Source organism: Chionomys nivalis, chromosome 26 (assembly GCF_950005125.1).
Source record: "Chionomys nivalis chromosome 26, mChiNiv1.1, whole genome shotgun sequence".
In the NCBI taxonomy this organism is placed as follows: Eukaryota; Metazoa; Chordata; class Mammalia; order Rodentia; family Cricetidae; genus Chionomys; species Chionomys nivalis.
The window spans coordinates 1420098-1445599 of record NC_080111.1 but is presented as its reverse complement, the minus strand read 5'-3'; the positions used below and the strand labels follow the sequence as shown (position 1 = coordinate 1445599).

General features: G+C 47.0%; 1 protein-coding gene across 2 annotated transcripts in view; it reads left to right on the top strand.

The window, feature by feature from the left end:
• The window catches only part of LOC130866959 (aldehyde oxidase 2), a 73923-nt gene that overhangs the window by 23339 nt on the left and 25082 nt on the right, over positions 1-25502 (top strand). For both annotated transcript variants that reach the window (XM_057758627.1, XM_057758626.1), the window contains exons 11-25: positions 978-1129; positions 2056-2149; positions 4573-4682; positions 6033-6217; positions 7125-7311; positions 9077-9169; positions 10336-10505; positions 11373-11487; positions 12848-12970; positions 16255-16351; positions 16750-16874; positions 17400-17533; positions 20134-20221; positions 23485-23571; positions 23695-23886. In XM_057758627.1, the coding sequence (XP_057614610.1) occupies positions 978-1129; positions 2056-2149; positions 4573-4682; positions 6033-6217; positions 7125-7311; positions 9077-9169; positions 10336-10505; positions 11373-11487; positions 12848-12970; positions 16255-16351; positions 16750-16874; positions 17400-17533; positions 20134-20221; positions 23485-23571; positions 23695-23886 (1952 nt within the window). The remainder of the gene's footprint in view (positions 1-977; positions 1130-2055; positions 2150-4572; positions 4683-6032; positions 6218-7124; positions 7312-9076; positions 9170-10335; positions 10506-11372; positions 11488-12847; positions 12971-16254; positions 16352-16749; positions 16875-17399; positions 17534-20133; positions 20222-23484; positions 23572-23694; positions 23887-25502) is intronic.

Genomic DNA, 25502 nt, shown 5'->3' with positions numbered 1-25502 from the left:
ACAGCACGGGGGTAGCTTGCAGTAAGGGACATACATAGACTGTTTCGTCTCTTGGCTTTATGGAGGCAAGTAAGTAGAAACTTGGTTTGTTTGTTACTTGGGTTGAGGATTCATGTGCTTTTGGCTAGAAGTCATCAGGTAGTAGTTCCTCTAAGGAGGTCTTGGGGTGGTGGCGTCATGTCACCCCGTGACATGGCATCACCGTAAACCCTGTGAGAACAGTGAAGCCAGGCAGAGGTCACCATTTTTCCTCACTATTGGTCTCCTCCCTCTAATTTGTGCGGAAACTCTTTCCTACCCAAAAAAAAATAGCTTCTGATTTATTTGAATTTGAATCCAATGACCTAGGGATTCAAACAACCTTTGCCACTGTGTTAATGCTGTCAGATTCATTCCCCTCAATCACATAGTAATCCTGGTCACTCAGGAGGGTCATGGGAGGCTCTAGTAGAGTCTACCACCAACATGTTCTCTTCTATCTATTTCTTCACACCTGTCCAAAGATAAGTGTGGCCCCAGGTCCCATCCCTGGCTACCCAGGAGATCACCCTGGGGCCTTTGGCCTTTAAAATCCCTGTGCCTGGGACTGGGGAACTTGGCTCTGCTATCTGGATCTTGCGAGCATAAAGACCTAAATTTGATCACCAAGATCCACCTAGAAAATCTGGGAAAGGTAGGACCCCTAGGAATCACAATATCAGGGAGGTGAAGACAGGCAGACCCCTGGGGCTCATGGGCATGGGCCCAATCTACTTAATAGGCTTCAAGCCAGTGAGAGACTTTGGCTCAATCAATAAAAATAAGAGAAAGAGAAAGCCCGACTCCCAGAGACTGACATAGCTGGTCTGGGAGCTCCTGGTGACCCCCTGAGCAGCCACAATAGAAAGCACCACTAACCGACTGGTAAATGAGACCCTACCGCGGTGATGCCGGCTCTGCTCCTTCCATATCACCGATGAAAACAACCTGTTTTTCAGGACTGACCATCGGTGCCTGCTGTAGCCTGGCTCAGGTGAAGGACATCTTGGCTGAGAGCATCTCTGAGCTCCCGGAGGAGAAAACTCAGACCTACCGAGCTCTCCTGAAACACCTTCGGAGCCTGGCGGGGCAGCAGATCCGGAACATGGCGGTGGGTTTCCTGCCGTCCGTCACTGGGCACACTCTTGTTCCTCCTCCTCATTGAGACGTCAAGATAAGCACAAGCAGAAGTAGCATGCCAAATGGTCAAAATAACAGGCCAACTGACAAATATTTTTAAATCAACAAATGATAGTTAGTGAAATGTTCAGTAAAATTCTGGATGAGGGGCTGGAGAGATGGCTCAGAGGTTAAGAGCATTGCCTGCTCTTCCAAAGGTCCTGAGTTCAATTCCCAGCAACCACATGGTGGCTCACAACCATCTGTAATGGGGTCTGGTGCCCTCTTCTGGCCTGAAGACATAAACACAGACAGAATATTGTATACATAATAAATAAATAAATATTTAAAAAAAAATTCTGGATGAAATTCAACACAAAAACTAAGCCACAAAAGGCATCACATCTTTTCTAGTTTTTTGACAAGCCTATCAAAAAGTCTGATTTAATCTTAGGCTCCATTAACAGAAGTCTAGTACCTAAAGCAAGCTGGGCAGTCTTTTACTTTGTGCTAGTCAAACCACAGCTGGAGAACCACTGTCATAAGGGAAACGAGTCATGGCTGGTTTTCCAAGCACACATATGCGTCATATATCTGCTGAGCAGTGTAGTGGACATCTTGCACCTGCGGAGTCTGTAGAGAAAACTCTCAAGATATTCCAGATGACCATACTCACAAGAGCCTACCAAGGATAGGGTGACAGTTGCATTTAGGGGTTGGAAGCAGAACTCAAGGAGTGATGGGGGTCAGACAAACCAAGCCTAAGAGCCGCCTTCTAATATTCATGGATCCCCAAGTATCGATGGTGGCCAAGACTCCTCTTGAGTCTTCCAACATCCTAAGAGGATGAGAGACAGATGTCTATAAGGAAGGTAGAAGACCTGAGACACTAACCAAGCTGTCGTTCTCTCTCCTCAGACCTTAGGTGGACACGTGATAAGCCGGCATTGCAACTCAGATCTGAATCCTATTCTCTCTGTGGGCAAAGCCACCCTCAACCTGCTGTCAGAAGGTAAGCATTATATATAAATTTTAAAAATAAAAACCAATCTTCTAAAGAAAAGAGGATGTGATCGGAAAAATGGCTCCGCAGTTAAGAGCATGTCCAGCTGTGGCGAAGGGCCTGAGTTTGCTTCCCAGCACCCATGTTGGACAGCTCACAACTGCCTGTAACCCCAACTCCTGGGAATCGGACCTCCGTGGTCACCTACATTTACACAAAAGAACCACATACAGATACCTACACATAACTAAATAAAATAAAAATAAATCTTTTTGAAAAAGAGAGTGAGGTTTGAGTGTGGTGGTGCACACCTTTAATCCCAGCACTCAGGAAGCAGGGGAAGCGGGATCTCTGTGAGTTCGAGGCCAGCCTGGTCTACATAGTGAGTTCCAAGACAGCCAGGATTGTGTAGAGAAACCCTGTCTTGAGGGTGGACACATAATGGGGATCCCAGCCTGTTGCAGAGGGTGCATTCCTATAGCCTAAGGGAGCAAGGCTCCTGCCTTCATTCTACATCCAATCTGAGCACACATACACACACGCACACACAGAGGGTATGTTCCTATAGCCTAAGGGGCAAGGCCTTCAATCTACATCCAATCTGAGCACACACACACACACACACACACACCACTACCGTCTATGGCGCTCTTCTTCAAACACACACAGAAAGCCAAGTACCCACATGCGGAGGGAAAGCCGACTCATTTTAACTACTGACTGAATGGATCCTTTCCTTACGGCAGCTCCCTGCTAATCCACCTCCCCTGTCCCCCAAGACCCCTGTGCCCTCACCCCACTTTGGTCTGTCCCACAAGTTCTAACACCCCTGTGACAAGAGGCTGAACATGTGCCAGGCTGTGTCAGGTACTGCACACCCTTCATCCCTAAGCTGTCGGGTACTGCACACCCTTCATCCCCAAGCTGTTTAACCGCTTGCCAAACTGCCCCTGCCATTTGTCCAGAAAATGATGGGATGCCAACTTTAGTCCGTGATACTAAAACTAAAAGTGGGTGGTTGATCAACATTTCTTTTCTCATGGCTTTGTAGGCTAGAAACTCCAATGTCACATGATATGATATAGTGATGGCCTTATACTGACATTTTGTGACAGAAGGCAGAAATGCAAGAAAGGAGGAAGGGAGCCAAAGCTCTCCTTTGAAATAGCGCCAATCCCTGCTCTGAAGGTCTCACACCAGGGATCCCTCTCAGGTCAGGTCCTTGTGCATGTTAGGCAAGGGTTCTACCACAGTACACCCAGCTAGCTCTGAATATTGTTACAGTGGCTGCTAAATTCCGTTAACTAAATAAGACATTTTATGTGCTGTCTCTTTATTGTTTGCCATGAACAAATGGACAACCTACCACAGTTGGCTCTTTCCTTCCACCAATGGTGTCTGAGGGATTAAATCCCAGTCATCAGGCTTGGGTGCAAGCGCCTTTTCCCACTAAGCCATCTCTCTGGCCCTGAGTTTTGAAGGAGATGAGCGAGCACTCAAACATTAGCAGATTGGGAACTTCTGTCTGTCTGGCTTCCATTCCCAATCTCCCCTGGTCACCTGTCCCATCTCCGGGGCTCCTGTATCTAAAATACCCCTCCTCTTCCCTCTGGACTACCTGACCACCCATCCAATGCTTCCACCTCTGTCCCTCCCACCCCCTCAGGAGATCTGGACTCACTGCCACCTCCCAGACGCAGGACTGCAGAAGCAGCAGCCACACCTCTGCTGCTGTGGACTTCCTTCCGGGCTCGCTGCGCTGTTTGATGCTGTCACTCAACTGCTGGGAGTTCAGAGGGGGTGGGGAAAGACCGTCACTAGAGACGTCTCAACTCGAGACATCTCAACTCACTGGCATAGCAGTGAGATAGGTGGACAGTGATCACAGGGTTTTCCACCCAGTTATGACAATGCTGGCATTCCAACCAATACAGTGCCAATTGTGCAGAGGTGGGGGGGGTGGAAAGAGAACTCAAACCATCCCTCGGCTATAGTTTGATCTCTTCAGGATACATCCTGTACCCTAAAACACGCAACCCGTGTGTTAAAGCCAGAGAATAGTGCTGTGGTCCCAAAGGGTGACTAGCTGAGCCCAGGTATGTCTGTCAGAAACACAAAACTGCGGCAAGCGTCATCTGAACTCTGCTAGCAGCAAAAGTAAATCCAGTGCTAGCTTAAGTTTCACCGCAGCCTTGACTTCAGTTCATATCCTTGGCTGAAGGATGAAAACCCACAGGGGTGGCAGGCACAGCGTGAGTGTTGACAGGAGAGCAAGTGCCGCGCACAGTGGAGGAAAAGGGGATGCCTTGGCAGAGTCACAGACCTCGGCATCTGTCACTCTGAGCAGAGGGCACACATCTCCACTGGCAGCCAGCCTCTGAAAGCACAGATCGCTTTCCTCCTGACTACAGAAATGCCATTTCTTTCCACAGAAGGCGCACGGCAGATTCCCCTCGATGGATCTTTTCTTGCTGGGTGGGCGAATGCGGACCTGAAGCCAGAGGAGGTTTTGGTATCTGTGTGCATTCCTCACTCTCGAAAGGTGAGAAAACTGCTGGTTTGCTTCTCCCAGTCAGACTGGAGTCCGGTCACCCCTAACGTCTGAAGCCAGGTGGAAGAAAAGTAATGGTGTCCCCGAAACTGTTTCCTGACCCGCCGCAAACTGGTTCAGCCACCAAGCCTCTGGGACTGTCCTGAGCAAGTGGCTCCAGGATGTAGATTTTGGTGGTTGCCACAGCTGTGGGGTGTGACCCGCAGAAGGCCTGTGGTCCTGCTCCCCACGGGCGAAGGCTCCCTGGCTGAAGATGGAGCTTTTCTACCTGACACACAGGAAGCTGGAGTCCTAGCTTGGCTTTCCCACCCCCGAATTCCTGCCAACCCCGAGAGCTCTACAGGAACACATGGCCTCCAGATGTTCCCTGACCCAGCAGACTGGGCTGCTGTGGTCACCCAGCCAACTATGGAGGTGGCCTAATGCCCTCACTCTCTGTTCCTTAGGCCTCTCTCTGAGGCTGTGCTTGACTTCAGAGAAGTGCCAATACCACACACACACATGCACACACATGCACACACAGCAGTGGCAGGTAATAATGAAGTCTTAAGTTACGTCCCAGCTATGGATGGTCTTTGAGTCCTCCCTTCGGAACAGAAACTTTGACGTGCCTTCCCATCCCCAACAACTTATTTTTTCTTGATTTTCGAGACAGGGCTTCTCTGTAGCTTTGGAGCCTGTCCTGGAACTAGCTCTTGTAGACCAGGCTGGTCTCGAACTCACAGAGATCCGCCTGCCTCTGCCTCCCGAGGGCTGGGATTAAAGGCGTGGGCCACCACCACCTGGTCAACTTTTTTTTCAAGACAGGATTTTTTTGTGTGGGCTTGTCTGTCCTTAAACTCACCCTGCAGACCAGGCTGGCTTTGAACTCACAGAGATCTACCTGCCTCTGCCTCCCGAGTGCTGGGATTAAAGGTGTGGGCCACCATACCCAGCTCCAACCTTTTTTTTAAGGGTATCTGGAGAGACTCCTCAGTTAAGAATACTTATGCATTTACAGAGGACTTGGGTTCTGTTCCCAGCACCTGCACAGGGCACATAACTGTAACTCCAGCTCTGAGGCCTTGCATGCCCTCCTCTGGTCTCCAAGGGTTCCTAGACACATGTGGAGCAAATAATTCACAAGACTTATATACAAAAATAAAAATATAAATAAATGAATTATTTTAAAAAAACATTTTCACTCTGCAAGAAGGCAGCCCAAGGGTCTCTCATTTAGCCAACTGCTCTCTGTGTCCCATTATATCCCTCTAAGTGATTAATTAATTAGAGGCACCAAGAAGGAACCCAATTCTTTATTCTGACGTATCCAATACGCCCGGACGGCTTCTGTGTCCGCAGTGGGAGTTTGTGTCTGCCTTCCGGCAGGCCCAGTGCCCTCACAACGCTTTGCCCGACGTGAATGCTGGCATGAGAGTCCTGTTCAGCGAGGGCACAGACACCATCGAGGACCTGAGCATCGCCTTCGGCGGGGTGGGGCCCGCCACTATCAGTGCACACCGATCCTGCCAGCAGCTCCTCGGCAGGTCAGTGATGAGCGCTGTGCTTTAGAGGGAGCCTTGATGATGGGAAAAGCTAATTGATCCTGACAGTTGTTGATAAAGCCCTGGAAGGATGGAAACCCAGACTTTTTGGGGGGAAAAAAATCATTGCTTGTTCCTTCTTTAATTTTGCTGAATGAATTGTAACTGGATGTTTCTCTCCTGTTCCCCAAAACCTGGCAGTCACTTCCCAAATAATTGACTCAGAGGTTTATATGAATTATAAATGCTTGGCCAATAGCTCAGGCTTATTACTAACTAACTCTTACATTGTAAGTTAACCCATATTCCTTAGTTATGCTCTGCTACATGGCGGTACCTTTACTACGATGGCACATTCATCTCCTGTTCCCTCTGTGTCTGACTGGAGAGCCGGGACTCCACCCTTCCCATCATCCTAAATTTGGTCACCCTGCCTATACTGCCTGCCTGGCTACTGGCCGATCAGTGTTTTATTAAACCAATTCAAGTGACAAATCTTTGCAGTGTACAAGAGGATTATTCCACAGCAATTAATTCCACGTTATTTAGCTTCAATTAAGCCACTTTTTTGGTGAGAGATACAACAACGGCCCAGACCTGAGTCCAACCAGCAGGTGATGTTTTTCTCATATGGGTCCCTTTTCTCCTGCAAATGAACACTCAGCGGCCCTCTCCAAGTAGTGCCTGTTCTGTTCTAGAATATCTGATTCTGGAACACTCTCGCAGTGGAGAAGGTTCCATTCTCACCCAGCCACGATTCTCGTGCCACTTGGAGCAGATTCCCGGCTTTAATTTTTCTGAAGACCTTGTTAACACGATTTCTAAGAGAAATCCTGGGGATTCTAAAATGTCGGTTTCTGTGTAATTAGACTGCCCTTTAACCGGTCCTTCTCGCCTCCCACGGTACCAGGCACTGGAATGCGCTCCTGTTAGACGAGGCTTGCAGGCACCTTCTGGAAGAAATCTCGCTCCCGGCCTCAGCTCTAGGAGGCAAAGTGGAGTTCAAGAGGACTCTGATGGTCAGCTTCCTCTTCAAGTTCTACCTGGAGGTTCTGCAGGGACTGAGGAGAAAACTAACGCTGTCCTCGGAGTCGGCCGTAAGTGTGCTAGAAGACAGTGATGACCGTCCTCACGCGTGGTCATGGGCTCATAGTTCTGCCGCCAGAAGGCCTTGCCCAAGGTGCCATCGGAAAGCGGGGTGAAGTCTCCTGACTCACCCCTGTTAGCCCAGCGCGCAGGAGGCTGAGTCAGGGAGATCACAATGAGTTCGAGGCTTGCCTGAGCTACAGAATGAGAGCTGTCTCAAACTGAATAATAATCTAGAAAAGAGAGACACCATCAGAGTTGGTTCCTCCTGAGAGCTGTGAGGCTTTATTCCACACCTTGCACGTGGCTTCTGGTGGCACGGCCTAGCTTCTGGTGGCTTGCCAGTAACCTTGCCGGAATCAGCCTGCCATTGCCTTTACCCAGAGCTACCGTGTGTGTGTGTGTGTGTGTGTGTGTGTGTGTGTGTGTGTGTTTAGGCCCAAACTTCTCCTTCTAAGAGGACGCCAGCCATAATGGCAACCAATTCTAATCCCCACCCCCCATGGTCACATCCCACCCTGTTTTGAGAGGTCACACTCTGAGTTTCTGGAGGCTTGGATTTCAACATAGTGATCCAGGGACATGAAATTCAAGCCATAATACTGGCTTCTCTCAGCTCCTTGCTGCCAGGAGCTCCTAGTTTTGTGGAACCAATTATCCTGTGGGGAGCCTGTTGTCATTATCTAGAAGCCCTTGATCTGGGTAGCCTTTGTCGGCCTGGCGTCCCTCCTGAGATCTGGCCCTGATGAGCAGATAAACCACCATCAGCTCTCAGCATTTATTGTGCCCCAGCACAGAAACGGTACCCAGTCTCTGTCTTCACTCTTTGTTGTTTTTTGTTCTCTTAAAATAAACTTATTGAGGCATATTTACAGTAAGACAGGAGACAAATAATAAATTATAATGTAACCCACCCATTTTAACTTAGTACGCAAATGTCGACCTGTGGAGCCACCAACACTAACTAAATGTAGCACATTTTCATCACCCCAAAGAACCCCCGCGCCCCCTCCGTGTCCTCATTCCCACCCCGTCCAGACAAACACTGGTCTGCTTTGTGGACCTGAGGCTTCAGTTTGCTTAGTCTAGAATTTCGCAATTAAGATGAAATATAACGTCAAGTTTTTATGCTTTCGAAACATCAAAAACATACGTATATGAATACCTTGATGGCTTCCTAGATTTTCTGATTGCAACCTTCCAGAAGAAGTTAAAATATTCGCGGCCACACTTCTTCCCCCTGCCTTGCCCTCCCAGTCCCAACCCTTCCCCGGCCACGAGCACAGGTCTCACCCTTCCCTATACTCTGTACCTCAGCCACCCCTGCCCCATGGCCACTGTCCCCAACCTCTGAATTTGAGATGGAGACCTGCGCTTCGTTTCTCAGTCGGGATACCAGAGTGGTCTTCCCGCCTCAGAAAAAGAGATCCTGGAACAAAAACATTCAGATTTTTCTTCATTTTGTGAACTATAGCTTCAAACTTTTTCTGGGATGGCTTATCCAGCCTAAACACACACACACACACACACCACCTCTGAACTCATTGGCAGCCCTTCCGTGCAGGGACATGAAGATCAGATTCAAACCAGTCATCCAAGCTCTGGCTTGGATAGAGGGGTGAGGGGGCACCAGAGTCATAAAACCCTGGGGGGTGGGGGGTAACTAAGCCGCCCCTCCATACATTAGGAGCCATTCCACATAATCCAAACCCAGCTCAATCCAGACTGACCAGTCTGTCTCTAACCAGTCTGTCTCACTGTGCTGAGTCTTTCCAGGACAGCCAGCGCTATCCAGTGATTGCAGACCGGTTCCTAAGTGCTCTGGAAGATTTCCAGGTCGCGCTGCCCCAGGGAGTCCAAACATACCAGGTCAGTGCCTTTGAGTTCACTGAAACCCACACCGAGAGATAAGCTGTAAGAAATCACTATTCACAGGGAGTCAGGAGCCTCTGAACCCCAAGAGCTGGCTCTGGGGGAGCAGAGGGCTGCTCCACCAGAGGGAGGGATTCGAGGACAGTCACCATCTCTTTAAAGAGACATTCTGCCGGGCTTTGTTTAGTGCCTACCAGACCCCAGGGGCTCCGTCTCTAGCCGGAGTTGCAAATGTTTAATCAGTCAGTAAATAAGAGACCTGCAAGGAAGGACAACAGCTTAGAAATGAACCGTTCTTGCTGGTACACAGCCCTCCCTACCCTACACACACACACACACACACACACACACACACACACACCACTGAATGAAAAAATAAGTAAATAAAGGCATGACACTCAAAAATGTGGTTGAGGAGGAGGTTTACTTGTAGCTATGAGAAAAACCTCAGCCAGAGGCCATGGGGGTGGAGGGGGTAGCACTCAGAGAGAAGTGGAGGGCTGAGAGACCAGAGCCAAGACGGCTGAGGTTATATAGGAATCAGAGAAGCTGGGGGAGGGAAGTGAAGGGGGGGGGAGCCTGGAGGAGTTGGGGCGGGGAGGTGCCTGCTGGGATGAAGCTGTACTTGTGTGTAGGAACTGAGGGAACCTGAAGGCCAGAGCCTGCTACATTATATAGGCTCCTCAGCCATTTGTCCTGCGTTTGAGACCTAACACACGCACACACCACTGCAGCCTCAGAGAAAAGCTCCAGAACAAACTCTTTCGACATCAATCTGGGTCTGGATAATTCCTTTCCCGTTCCCACCCTCTGCCATGAGTAACCACTCAGAGTTCTTACTCAGAGTTTGATCTGTCTCTGTGGGACACGCGATATCATGGAGGCCTCATGGCCATTGGAAGGGTGAGCAAGCAGGACAGAGAGGCCAAAATTGTCAAGCAGAGGGGAGGGATTCGGGGCTACCACAGAAGTAGGAAGTCAAGGGTCCATTCACCGATTTCAGAGGGGTTGCCACACAACTGAAATGACATCATGACATGGCCATGATGCTCGTCATCCCACGGGCTCCACCGTTTGTCCAAGGGAACTGTCCTGTGACACCCTGAGCCACCCAGGCCACCTGAGCTGAAAGGTTCCTGGTCTAACTCTGTCTTGCTCCGTAGAGAGTGGACCCCCGCCAGCCTCTCCAAGATCCAGTTGGCCGTCCCATCATGCATCTGTCAGGTCTTAAACATGCCACAGGGGAAGCCACATTTTGTGACGACATCCCCAGAGCGGATGAAGAACTTTTTATGGCTTTGGTGACCAGTACCAGGGCTCATGCAAGAATCATGTAAGTAAAGAAAAACTTTTCAAAACCCTTTTAAAGGTTGCCTCAAGTGTGCCCTCTTCTGCAGTGAACGCCCTGACCCAGAGAGCCCCACAGGAGGAAGAGAGCATATCTAGAAATGACCGTCGGGGTGAGGAGGGAGCACAGGCAGTGCAGATATAGCTCAATCAGTGGACTGATGGAACAATACCATGCACAAAGCCTGGGGTTCAATCCCAGCACCATATAAAGCCAGCAGAGCTGTAAACCCTGTAATCCCAGCAGGTAGAGGAACAGGAGTTCAAGATCCTCCTCACTTACATAGCTAGGTCCAGCCCCAGGTGGACTGCATGAGACTGTCTCAAAACACACACACACACAAAGTTATGGTTCTTTTGTTTGCCTTCTAAGTGATAAAACTTCATGCCTGGCAGCCCCATGCATGGCTCAGAGCCACTCTGGTAACTCGGAAACACCAAATTCATGATTGAATAGGAAACAAATTCTGTCCCACGTTTCCAAAGTCTTGTCTCCACGCTCCTCTTTGGCAGCTAAGTGTTACCTCCCGGCCCTGCAGCAGGTCTCCCGGATTCTACTCCATGACTGTCCGTGCTGGTTGCTCAGGCTGGATACATTGTTCCCTGTTTTTATTTTCAACAATACTAGATTCTACTCCATGACAGTTCACGGTGGTTGTTCAGGCTGGATACGTTATTCCCTGTTTTTATTTTCAACAGTATAGATTCTATTCCATGATGATCCACGCTGGTTGTTCAGGCTCCATACATTGTTCCCTGTTTTCATTTTCAACAATACTCTATGCCTTTCCTTGGCTTGGAGGCCCCTCAAAGTTTGCTGATATCTCCTTCTTAATCGTCTTCCTATCTGCAGCTCCATCGATTCATCTGAGGCCTTTGCCCTACCTGGCGTGGTGGATGTGATAACAGCTGAGGATATTCCAGGCGCCAATGGTGCCAATGATGACAGGTTACTGGCTGTAGATGAGGTAGGAATGGGACACGTTTCCCCAGATGCCTGTGCAAATCGTCACCCAGGACCCCTGGCCATCAACTGCCCTTGTCTCCTGGCTTTTTCTACTACTGAGATGCAGAAGTACCAAGGCCCTGGCTCCTCTCTACCCTGATGCCTTTATCAACCTTGCCTTTCTGAAGTTAGGAAATAACACATTAAACAAAAATGAATCGTAAATCTGATTTGGCCACTATGTGCTTTGGGGTTTATTTACTTGATAAGGAATTGATCCATATCAGAAGAGAATGCTCTAGAAAGATCTAGAAAGGAGGAGGGAGACCAGAACTCTCACAAGGTCTCATTCACCTTCACTCGCTCTGTTTTTATTAAGTCATCTTGGCTATTGCTGGCCTTGTAATTCCAATTCAACAATCATTTACTGACCCCTGACTTAGGGCCAGAACACCTTGGCTTCTTTTCCTCCATTTTCAACTACCTTGGGGTCCACCATTTTTAAGGGAGGAATGATCATAGCATGCTTCACCCTAGCACAGGAGTTAAACAAGTGGATACCAAGGTTCCTATCACAGAGGTTGGCATAGGAAGACTCTCACTGAGTTCTGCCTAGTCTCACATCTCAGTGAATCCCACACACTTTTTCCTCCTGTAGTGAAGATCAGTGGGGCTTTCTGGTTTTTTTGGTTGAGTTGTTTTTTGTTTTTTGGTGTTGTGTTTTGTTTTGTTTTTTAATCCATCAGAAGAGGTTGACTGTCATTTATCAGTCTATTGGGGCTCCCGTAATAAAACTGTCTAAACATGGGGCTGGAGAGATGGCTCAGTTCTTAAGAGCACTGGCTGCTCTTCCAGAAGAACTGAGATCGATTCCCAGCACCCACAAAGCAGTTTACAACCATCTCTAACTCCTGTTCCCCAGTATCCAGTGCCCTCTGCTGGCCACTGTGGGCACTACATGCATGTGATACAGGCAGGCGAAATACCCACACACATAAAATAAAAATAAATCTCAAAAATCTTCCATTATTATTATTATTGTTGTTATATTTTTACCCAAGTACATATGACTCCAGTGTGGCTATTTCTGTTCAACAAGTACATCGATGATGCCGGCCACTGGTGATGTTGAGTCTGGCTTCTGTTCTCTTGGCTTTAAAATTACTTAAATTTGTTCTTTTATTGTGATTATGGTGTGGAGTGTGAGAGGTGTGGAGGCCAATGTGGTGGTCAGAGGACAGCTTTATGGGGGCGTGTCTCTCTCCACCTACCTGTACATGGGCTCCAGGGATTGAACTCGTGTCCCCAAGCCTGTACGGCAATCGCCATTGCACACTGAGCCGTGTCCCTGTCCTCTCTCTGCTTCCTCACGTACTTTACAGGTGCTCTGTGTGGGCCAGATCATCTGTGCCGTGGTTGCAGAGAACGATGTTCAGGCAAAACGAGCAACCGAGAAGATAAAAATCACCTACGAGGACCTGGAACCCGTGGTTTTCACCATCCAGGTAGGTAGGGCCGGTCAGTCTCCGTTTGGAATGGGAAAGTTGGGCTGGAGAGATGGTTCGGTGGTTAAGAGCAAGAGCACCCAGGGTCTCTTCCCAGCACCCACATGATGGATCACAAGCATTTCTAGCTCCAGTTCCAGGGGTTCTGACACCGACTTCTGGCCTCTGCAGACTTCAAGCACATATGCAGTGCATAGACATATATACAGGCAAACACTCACATGCATAAAGATAAATCTTTAAAAAAAAAGAGTGTAAGGTCAAAAGCATCTTTGTAAATATCTTAATATTGGAAGAGTAACTCAGGACCTTCTTTTCTCTTTTGGCATCTGCTTGCTCTGGAAACATCATTTTGCTCTGGAAGACATTACTTGTATGAGATGAAATTACCTTTGGCTCCAAGACACAGAAAAAACAATCAGAATAGAAGTTTCTCTCTCACATTCAAAAGCCTAGAAGTAACCAGGCCTAGTGGGAGAGGCCTGTGATTGATCCTGGCTGTGTGGCCTGCTGAGCCAGACTAATTACACCCAGGCAACAAAATGTGAGAAGAAAGTTGGGTGTTTGCCTACTGTCGAAAGACAAAAGACTAGATGTATCAGTCCAAGGCACCCTCCATGGCCTCTGTACAGCCCCTGCCTCCAGTTCCCACCTGTGTGAGTTCCTGCCCTGTTTAAATTCCTGTGATAATGAACAGCCATGTGGAAGTATAACCCAAATAAACCCTCTCTTCCCCCAACTTACTTTTGGTCATGGTATCTCATCACAGTAATAGTAACCCTAACTAAGACAAACTGCTAATTAAAGTAAAAATTGGCAGGTCATGGTGGCGCACACCTTTAATCCCAGCCCTCAGGAGGCAGAGACAGGCGGATCTCTGTGAGTTCGAGGCCAGCCTGGTCTACATAGTTCCAGGACAGTTGGAATTACATGGCTATATATACCCTATCTCAAAACAAAACAAAACAAAACAAAGGACTCAAGAGTAGGGGCTGGAGAGATGGCTCAGCAGTTAAGAAGAGCACTGACTGCACTTCTGGATCTGGTTTTAATTTCCAATACCTACATGGTGGCTCACAACCATTCAATTCCATTTCCTACCCTCTTCTCACATGGTACACAGACATTTAGACAAAACACCTACTTGCATTAAAAAAAAAAAAAAGGAGGGGCTGGAGAGATGGCTCAGGAGTTAAGAGCACTAGCTGTTCTTCCAGAGGTCCTGAGTTCAATTCCCAGCACCCACATGGTGACTCACAACCATCTGTAATGAGATCTGGTGCTCTCTTCTGGCATGTGGGCATACATGGAGGCAGAATGTTGTACACATAATAAATAAATAAATATTTAAAAAAAAAAAAAGGAAAAGACTCAAGAAGTAAATGACACAGAGGTTTCAGGAAGTCTCTGAAACTGACCAGCTTTTGTGAGCCATCACCCATGCTAGGGAGGGCTTTCTGTGACGCAGCTGCCTTTGAGTCATTCCTGGTGCTCCTACAAGTCAACCGGCATGTGCCTGCAACCCTTATAAATCTATCGCTTTAAGAGTTGGACTTCAGGGCTGGACAGATGACTCAGAGGTTAAGAGCACCGGCTACTCTTCCAGAGGTTGTGAGTTCAATTCCCAGCAACCACATGGTGGCTCACAGAGATCTGGTGCCCTCTACTGGCCTGCAGGTATACATGCAGGCAGAACACAGTATACATAATAAATAAATCTTCTTTAAAAAAAAAGAGCTGGACTTTAGGGATATCATTACTTCAGCCTGTTGTTGTTGGTTCCTTGTCTGGCATGAGTAGATACCTGTTCACACCTCCCCAGAAATCATGTCACACACAACAGAAACACTATACAATAGCAGTATATATGTATGCATATATATTTGCATTACTTCTATTACAACCTTTATTTTTAAGATGAAGAAATGGGGCTTAGAGAGGAGAAAATAACTCTCAAAGTCAGGCTTCAAATATGTGAGACAGGTAACAGGCAAGCCCAGCTTAGTTTCCAGAAACATCTTGCCTAAGGTTAGGGAAGTGACCCAGCGACAGCACTGGCCTAGCGTACACAAGGCCCTGTGCTCTGCAAACAAGAAGACATCTTTCCTAATGACTGCTACCCGACTTCTTAAAGCAATGGAAAATAAACACCACACTTGAGATTTTTACTTTTGTTTTTGTTTCTGTAAGACAGGGTTTCTCTGTGTAGCCTTGGTTGTCCTGGAACTCACTCTGTAGACCAGGCTGGCCTCAAACCCACAGAGATCTACCCGCCTCTGCCACCTGAGTGCTGGGATTAAAGGCGTGCGCCACCACCGCCTGGCCAGTCAGGATTTCTTGAGTCCTTTGTTTTATTTTGTTCTGTTCTGAGACAGGCGATATATATCTGGAACTATATTGGAACTATATAGACCAGGCTGACCTCAAACTCACAGAGATCTACCCACCTCTGCTTCTCAAGTATTGGGATTAAAGGCATGTGCCCCTATATCCCACTAACTTCTTGAGTCTCAAAGAGCCTCACTTAGTGTGTCCCAAGCTTTCTTGCAGTGTGGCACATATCAACGCAGAAGAAATTGCTATGTGATTTGCCATAAAACAAAAGCTCAGTAAAAAAAGTAGCTGCTCTCACTACACCCATTAAAAGACTGCAAACCCTAAGGCTTTTGGAGTCTAAGAATCCAAGAGACAGGTGTCATTCTGAAGTGCAGAAAGACATAGGGGTTCCGGGGTGTTAGCAAGATCAGCAATGGCAGGTAAGTCACTCCACAGAACCCAAGAGCTCCACGTGGGGGTCAGTTCATGCTCATGTCAGAAAGCAGGTGTTGGGAAAGAAGAAGAACAAAGGTCTAGAAAGGCCCTGTTGAAATAGGTCACATACCCAAAGGGGTGACAATGTGACTGTCTTGCCCCTATCAGAGAGCCTCAGCCTTCTCAAAATCCTGAGTGAAGAAGAGGCTCGTGCACATAGCTACCTAAGTACCTAAAACGCGTTTTTTCCTCTGGGAGAAGCGGAAAGGGGGCCTCCCTTCCTGGCACCTGGCACTGCATCTGCCATCCCGAGCCACCCCTCTGAGTCTAGGCCTCAGTTCTGAACACACTTCCTTCTTGATGTTTTCCTCGTCCTTTTGGGCTGATTTCTGTACACATGGAAGGCATTCCCTCCGATATCCGTCTACTCTAGAGCTCGTCAACGCTCTTTGTCCCACAAGGCAACAATACGGGGAGTATTAGCAGCAAAAATAAAAGAATGACTGGCTTCGTGTTTTCGTCATCTTACATAGGACGCCATAAAACACAATTCGTTCCTATGCCCTGAAAAGAAGCTCGAACAAGGGAACATCGAGGAGGCGTTTGAAAACGTGGATCAGATAATTGAAGGTAAACAGTCGGGAAAAATTCCTAGGTCATTCCTTGATTCCATTCGGAACCAGTCATCAAGCGCGTATGATTGCCCCTGGGGACGCTTGCCCTCTGAAGTCCCAGAGCTTCCCCAAACTTAGACTCCTTCTCAGAACCCACGTGCATCCATGCACCTGTGTATCCATGCGGTCTCTGGAGTTGAGAAACCAGTAACCGACTAGGAGAAATTTCCTAAAGCTTGATTCGTCAAGGGCAGAGCGATGAGACAGCTCCCCTTGACTGTCACGAGGTAAAGCTTCCTCAGTGGGTAACGCTGCAGGCGGGCGGTTCACATCCCACTTCCGTGATGCCATGAGGCCCCGTGATGGCAGCTTCCAACCAGCACGCACCTCCAGGCATGTCCTCGCCCTTCCCAGGAGAGGTCCATGTTGGAGGGCAAGAACACTTCTACATGGAAACCCAGAGAGCGCTTGTTATCCCTAAGACAGAAGACCAGGAACTGGACGTATACGTGTCCACCCAGGATCCAGCCCACGTGCAGGTAAGCTTCTGCGGTACCCCACCAACGCCTGCCTACCGCCACCGTGGCCGTCAGTCTCCGTAGTGAAGGGGCCGCCACTGCACTAACAGAAACTCAGAATCTAAATGTTGGATATCTATGATGCAGCTGAAATCCCAGAGCCGTTTTAAATTTTTCCTGTTCTCATCAACAATAAAAAGAACGATCCTGAGGCCGGGCGGTGGTGGCTCATTCCTTTAATCCTAGCACTTGGGAGGCAGAGGCAGGCGGATCTCTGTGAGTTCGAGGCCAGCCTGGTCTGCAAAAGCTAGTTCCAGGACAGGTTCCAACACTACAGAGAAATCCTGTCTCGAAAAAAATCACAGAAGAAGGGAAGGGAGGAAGAAAGAAAGAAAGGAAGGAAAGGAAAGAAGGAAGGGAGAAGAAATAAGCGGACTCTGCACTCCCACACTGTAGCAGATGTGACTGACTGCTGCCGTGTAGCTCTAGTTCAGAAACCAGAACACTTTGCCGTCATTTTTCTCTAAACCTCCTTGTCTCTCACAGAAAACTGTGTCCTCTACCTTAAACATCCCCAGCAACAAGATCACCTGCCACGTGAAACGCGTGGGCGGAGGTTTTGGAGGAAAGGTGGGGAGACCAGCTGTGTTCGGGGCAATTGCTGCGGTGGGGGCTGTCAAGTAAGTCTGCCTGAGGAGCCCAAAGTATGGGAGAGGCTGAGTTCAGAGGAAATTAACTCCAGCCACAGGCAGAGTCACCGGTTGGTCCCTGGGCGATGCGCCCCCCCTCGACAATATATAAATATTGCACCTGCCCAACTACCTTCCTTGGTTTTGCAAAAGTCAGCTGAACGCATGACTTTGATGAAGGTGGAAAGGTGGGGTAGTTGGTTGGCTTCTTCCAGAACTGCAGGGCCCATTACTGAGCTTTGAAGAAAGATGAATCGCTTAGATGTGGGGCGTGATGCCCTTCCCCAGTTCATCGTGGCCCCCTAACTCTCTTTGCTGCTTCTAGCCCAGAGTAGGTTGGAGTGAGGACACAAGGTTTTCACCCTGCGCCAGCTCCGTGTACTGTCTCGGTGGACAGGTGGGCTTCGGGCTGATCTCAGGGAGGAGTCACATTTTTTTTTAATATTTATTTATTTATTTATTATGTATACAAGATTCTGTCTGTGTGCATGTCTGCAGGTCAGAAGAGGGCATCAGACCTCCTTACAGATGGTTGTGAGCCACCATGTGGTTGCTGGGAATTGAACTCAGGACCTTTGGAAGAGCAAGCAGTGCTCTTAACCGCTGAGCCATCTCTCCAGCCCCGAGGAGTCACATTTTTGTTATCCACGGCTCAGCATTCAAGTTTAGCTGGCAGTGAAGGTTCAGGTCCTTGTTCGTTGTCTTTGGCTGGGTGTGTTGTCAGTGTCTGAGAACAAAGAGGAGAAGGAACAGGAGGGGAAAGAAGGGGAGGAGAAGGCAGGGAGAAGGAGGGAGAAGAAAGGGGAGGGGAAGGAGAGGAGAAGAAAGGGGAGGGGAAAGAGAGAAGAAGAAAGGGAAGGGGAAGGGGAGAAGAAGAAAGGGGAGGGGAAGGGGAGGAGAATAAGTGGGGGTGGGGGGAGAACAAGGAGGGAGAAGAGAAGAGGAAGGAGAGGAGCAGGAGTGGGGGTGGGGAAGGAGAAGGAGGAATAAGAAAGGGGAGGGGAAGGAGAGGAGAAGGAGATGCTTTCACCATTTTGTCTGAGTTCCAGCCAATCTACAAAGCCCCAGTGCCCTGCTTCCCTTGACAGCCTCTGTATAGCTCAGAGCAAAGTAACGCACACAGGGACCTGTGTCTGCATCCCCACTGTGGGGTAGAGAGAAGCAGGGCTGAAATCTCACCTCCTCTCCTGTCCTGTCACAGTGGCTCTTGCACACTCACAACAGACCTGTGCCTTCCATCCCTCACATGTGGCCACACACACAGCCGCCAAGTACAGCATCTAAATCCCAGTGCCTAGGCTAGCCACTGTGAGCCCCGACATCAGTATATTCCAAACTCGCCCCTTGACTCCACTGTGCAGCCCTGTGTGGGACCAATGCCTCAAGATGCCTTAGCACAATGCAGTCATGCACTAAGTGACCTGAGAACCGTCTTCCAGATCTCCTGAGAGCAGGAGTCCCCTGAGGTCATAGAAATTCCTCACTCAGAAACACATTTTAAAAAATTAATTTTTTTAAAGAAAGAAATTCCACCAAATCCCAGGCCTTCTGAATCAGAATTAGCAGAGAATGAACTGTACATGTAACTGATGGTTTTCTATTTTTCGACCCATTGATACTTTCCCCTTTGTAACTAGTAGCAGCAGACATATGCAAAATGGCTGGATCTGAGTGAAAGTCAAATTTGAAGTCCTAGGAACAGAACTTAGCTGGCCTGGCACATTAATCCCTTGAAGACCTTTCAAACCCTGAGTTGCAAAGCACAAAGACAGTCATAATTAGTCGGGCGATAATTCATATCTACCGTGCCTAGAAGACTTTGTGCAGATTAGTAGAGACATGTGGGGTGGATGGATGGATAGATGGATGGATGGATGGATGGATGGATGGATGGATGGATGGGTGGATGGATGGATGATGGATGGATGGATGGATGAGTGGGTGGATGGATGGATGGATGGATGAGTGGGTGGATGGATGGATGGGTGGATGAGTGGGTGGATGGATGGATGATGGATGGGTGGATGGGTGGATGATGGATGGGTGGATGGATGGATGATGGATGGGTGGATGGGTGGGTGGATGGATGGATGGACGGACGGGTGAGTGGGTGGATGGATGGATGATGGATGGGTGGATGGATGGGTGGATGGATGAGTGGGTGGATGGATGGATGATGGATGGGTGGGTGGGTGGATGGATGGATGGATGGATGGACGGGTGAGTGGGTGGATGGATGGATGATGGATGGGTGGATGGATGGATGGATGGATGGACGGGTGGGTGGGTGGATGGATGGATGATGGATGGGTGGATGGATGGATGGATGGATGGACGGGTGAGTGGGTGAATGGATGGAGATGGATGGGTGGATGGATGGGTAGATGGATGGATGAGAATTAAATAAGTGGTACAAATGGATGGGGAGGGTGGACGGTGGATTAGTGGGTTTCACATGTTGTAAACAGATGAGGGTAGATAGGAAAATAAGGAGCTGAATGAACAGGTGGGAAGATAGGAAGCTGAACAGACAGACGAGTGGACAGACAGACCAGTGGGATGGACGAAGAATGAAAACCCGTTTTCTACAGAACTGGCCATCCCATCCGTCTTGTTCTGGACCGAGAAGATGACATGCTAATAACTGGGGGAAGGCATCCATTATTTGGAAAATATAAAGTGAGTACTACCCATGAAATTATGAAAATACAAAAAAAATCATTTTGTTTGCGTGACTCTGTCCCTTTTCTATCATTTTGATTTTCTGAATTCTAAAAGCAATCACTATCTAAAATAGCAAATGAAGATGGTACATGTTTTGGATACCCGTGGCATTTTTAATGTATAGGTGTAAAAAAATGTAATGATGAAAATAAAATCTTAAATAATGACTAAAAGACACTGTTTGAGGGAGTAGGGCTATGGTTCAGAAGAGAGATCATTCACCATGCAAACCTGAGTACTGGAAATGGGATCCCCAAGACCCACATAAAAGCTTGAGAGAGTGGGAATGCCTGCCTGCAGCAGTGCCCAGGAGGAGGAGACAGGGGATCCCCTAGGTGAGTTGGCTAGCTAGCCTAGCCAGCTCTGTGAGGTCTAGGTTTGTCAAGAAGCCCGCCTTGGTAAATAAATTGGAGTGCAATCAAGAAAGATATCTAAACCAGGTGGTACAGGACTAATCTCGGCCCTCAGGAGGCTGAGGCAGGCGGATCTCTGTGAGTTTGAGAACAGCCTGGTCTATAGAGTGAGTTCCAGGACAGGCTTTAAAGCTACACAGAGAAATTCTGTCACAAAAAACCTGACATTCCACACACATGTGGACACACATACACATTAAAAAAAAAAAAGCACTGTTATACGGAATAAGGATTTATATTTTTTAGTGATTCCTCAAAGACAAAAAAAAGAAAGATGCCCAAACTTCCTAACCATAAGAATAAAACTTTAGCTGAGCAGTGGTGATGTCACACACCTTTAATTCCAGCTCTCAGGAGGCAGAGGCAGGGAGATCTCTGTGAGTTCAAGGCCAGCCTGGTCTAGAGAGCTAGTTTCAAGACAGCCAAGACGACCCAGAGAAACCCTGTGGGGAGGGGGAGAATAACACTTTGTACTAGAAATGTTTCAAAACAATTTGATCATTTTTGTGGCTAAATAATCTTTAACAGAAACCCACCAACAGGCAAATTTAAATCCTACAAATCACACTCCCTCCCTTTTTCTTCAATTGTAGTAGAAACCAGGTTTAAAATGTTGCTAATAGATAATACTATTTTTCAAATTTGTGGCTTAGTTTTTAGAACAGTTCTGCTGTGATACAAAGTTGCAAACACGCTTTCTTTAGGATTTGCTTGAGGCATGCACGTCTGATTTCCCACCCGGTTTTACCATTGCCACACCTTTCTGTTACCTAGATTGCTGTTTACAAAGCACCTTGGTCACCCAGGAAGATGAGTTCAGCTCAGAAATTCTCCGAACTCTGTGCCCAAAGCTTTCCTGTAACGAGATATTATGATTCACCATCATGTGTTCTGGGATTCCAAAGACTTTCCCTTGAGGAGAAAACCACAGACTAAACTAGAAAGAAAGCTGGTACAAAATGACAGAGAATAAGGATGAGAAGAGTGGCAATTACATTCTGGGAGATGAGCAAGAGCTTGAGGATCGCATGCTGTATAGGCAGAGGCTGTTCATTCGTTTCCCAGCCACCCAGACCAGAATAATAATACAGAAACTATATTAATTACAACACTGCTTGACCAATAGCTAAGGCTTCTTATTAACTAGCTCTTATATCTTAAATTAACCCATTTCTATTCATCTATGTATTGCCTTGAGACTCGTGGTTTACTGGTAAAGTTCTGGCAGCTTTGGCAGCTACATGGTGTCTCTCTGACTCCGCTTTCTTTTCTCCTCTATCTCTGCTTGGAATCCCTGCCTTTCTCTATCTTGCACTGCCATATGCCCAAAGCAGCTTCTTTATTAACCAACGGTAATGAAATATACTCACAGCATACAGAGGGGAAACCCACACCACCTCCCCTTTTCTGTCTAAATAAAAAGGAAGGTCTTAACTTTAGCATAGCAAGATTACATACAACAAAACAATTCTTAAGCAAGAATTATAGTTACAGTAGTTGGCAAATTAAGGAAAATTCTCTATCATTTATCCTATCTTTGTGAGTCTAAAGTTTTATATCTAATCTATCTTTTATAATTATAACTATCCTTCTTCAACTCCATCAAAGACTCCAGAAGGATATAATATTACCTAAGTAAACAGGAAGTGCATTGTAAGCAACTTCCAAAACTCTAGACTTGACAGAGATGTCTCACTGCCTGTACAGTCATCCAAAGTTCTTCTGTACTGTTGGGCCATCCATCTTCAGTCTAGAGGACCAGAGTGTCCGGCAGACTTTTCCATGAAGCATGAAATTTGAAAGACTGTTTTGCCTCTATTGGAAGTTTGTCACTCACTTTCTTCTGTGTCCTGCAGAACGTCTGGCAAGATTCTTTCATGAAGCAGGAACCCTGAAAGACTGTCTCACCTTCTTTAGGCAACTTCAGCAGTCATTTTTCTGTGGGTCCTGCATGTCCAGTTCATACAGCACAACATCAAGCAGTCCAGGAAAGAGCAATTTCTTGCCCAAATGGCTAAAAAAAACTCCATAAGGAGCCTCTTCAATGCCCATCATCCTCTTGAAGTAGATAGGTGCTGCCAGGAGCAGATACGTCTCACTGTCATGAAAAGTCCTAAGTTCTTAAAACATTTTAAATGCCATATTCTGTAGTCTTTGAAAGATATGAAAAATATCCATCCATCTGAAATATATCTCTGTACATCTAGAAAGCCTAACATGACTACAAGCTTGACTATTACAGGTGACTCTCTATGAACCTGTATTTCTTAATTATATATACATTTTTTAAAGAGCTGCACAAACACAATACCTTAATCAAGAACAGAAATATACATATAACAAAATTGGCCTTAAATTTAAATCAATAAACCAAGATTCATACCAACTTACCAGTAAGGATCTGGGCCTCTGTCTCCTTTGGCAGCTACATGGCATCTCTTTGACTCTGCCTTCTTTTCTCCTCTATCTCTGCTTGGAATCCCCACCATGCTCTATTCTGCACTGCCATAGGCCCAGATCAGCTTCTTTATTAACCAATGGTAATAAAATACATTCACAGCATACAGAGGGCAATCCCACATCAAGTATGGAGCCAGGGTTGTCCATTGAAAGGAAAAGACTCAGTAAGACGTGGGTCAGGAAAGAGCTTCCTCAGTCAGACAGACAAGTCCCCTGCAGGCAGGGTGCCACACAGGAGCAAACTGGGGGCACAGTCTGTCCTTGACATCAGGGGACTGTGGGGTGACTCATACTTGGTGAGTACCTTTTAAATAAATCAGTACAATGTCCATCATTTGGTGACAGGTGGGATTCATGAACAGTGGACGGATCAAAGCCCTAGACATTGAGTGTTACATCAACGGAGGGTGTACCCTAGATGACTCGGAGCTGGTACGTGTACCCCAAAACCAACTGTGCTCTTGAGAGTGGGTAAGATGGAAATTGTCTAGATGAATCTTTACAGAAAGGGAGATGGTGCCCTCTAACGTATGTGGGTATCTCCTTTTACTTCAGGTCACGGAATTCCTTGTGCTGAAGCTGGAAAATGCATATAAAATCCGCAACCTCAGACTCCGAGGTCGCGCGTGCATGACCAATTTACCATCCAACACAGCCTTCCGTGGGTTTGGCTTCCCACAGGGAACCCTGGTCACAGAATCCTGTATCACAGCTGTGGCTGCTAAATGTGGGCTTCCACCAGAAAAGGTAAGAGGATAACCGGGGTTATAACCAAGGCTGGTGGTAAGGAATCAGAGGAGACAGGAATTAGCTAGTGGCTCCAGGAAACACTAGAAAACTGTACAAATTAACCCTGGCTCAGAGTTTTTTCGTTTGTCTGTTTTTTGGTTTTTCAAGACAGGGTTTCCCTGTGTAACAGTCCTATTTGTCCTGGAACTCACTCTTATAAACCAGGCTGGCCTCAAACTCACAGAGATCTGCCTGTCTCTCTCTCCCGAGTGCTGGGATTAAAGGCATGCACCACCATCGCCCGGCGTGGCTCAGAGTTTGTGATAAGAGCTTCATTTTTTTTCCATGACTGTGATGTGGACACGCCTTCCTTTATTTAGCCGCTCCACCATTGGCACATATGTTGTTTGTTACTCAGTTTAAGCGGTTTAAATGGTTCTGTGACTGGAGAGAAGGCACAGTAGTTAAGAGACAGCCCCAGAGCCACACATAAAAATGTTTGCGGAAAATGGGCATAGTCTCAGTCCAGTGTTGTTGCTGCTGACAATACAGTAAATTTTTGGCTTCTATTAGAATAAACTGGAGAGAATGAAAAGCTCTCAGGCATTTCCAGCAGGCTCACCACTGGGTGCTGAAAACACCAAGGATATGAAGCAGATCCTGATCCAACACAAATTTTAAAAGGTTTAGCCATATATTCTAGACGCGAAGGCTTGACGACCTATCTTGGCTGTTATTTGTTCTGCGACTTCTTTCTAGCAGAACGAGCCTCACCTATGAGGGTAGAGCCTGGCTTTAACTCACTCTTTACCAACTCCGTTCCATCCTCTGAATCCTGAAGTTTGAAGAGAAAATGGTGGGCCAATAAGATGTCTCAGTGGATAAAGACGATGGCTGCCAAGTTTGACAACCTGAGTTTTATCCCTGGGGACGATATGGTAGAAGGAGAGAGCTGACTCTCATGGTTGTCCTCTGACTTCCACATAGATGCCATGACATGTATACATACAGACACACACAGAGGATGGGGGAGATGCTGCAGGATAGGTAGATGATAGATAGATAGATAGATAGATAGATAGATAGATAGATAGATAGATAGATGATAGATAGATAGGTGATAGATAGTAGATAGATAGATAGATAGATAGATAGATAGATAGATAGATAGATAGATGATAGATAGTAGAGAGAGAAAGAGAGAGAGAGAGAATGGATAGATAGATGATAGATAAATAGATGATAGATAGATAGATTATAGATGGTAAGTAGGTAGATAGATAGAAAGATAGATAGATAGATACATAGATACATAGATACATAGATAATGGATAGATAGATAGATAGATGATAGATAAATAGATGATAGATAGATAGATAGATTATAGATGGTAAGTAGGTAGATAGATAGATAGAAAGATAGATAGATAAGATAGATAGATAGATGATAGATAGATAGATAGATAGATAGATTATAGATGGTAAGTAGGTAGATAGATGGAAAGATAGATAGATGGAAAGATAGATAGATAAGATAGATAGATAGATAGATAGATAGATAGATAGATAGATAGCCCAACCTCCTCAGTCCTTCCATCACCTTGCCTTTTAGACTAGCCACTACCAACTGCACT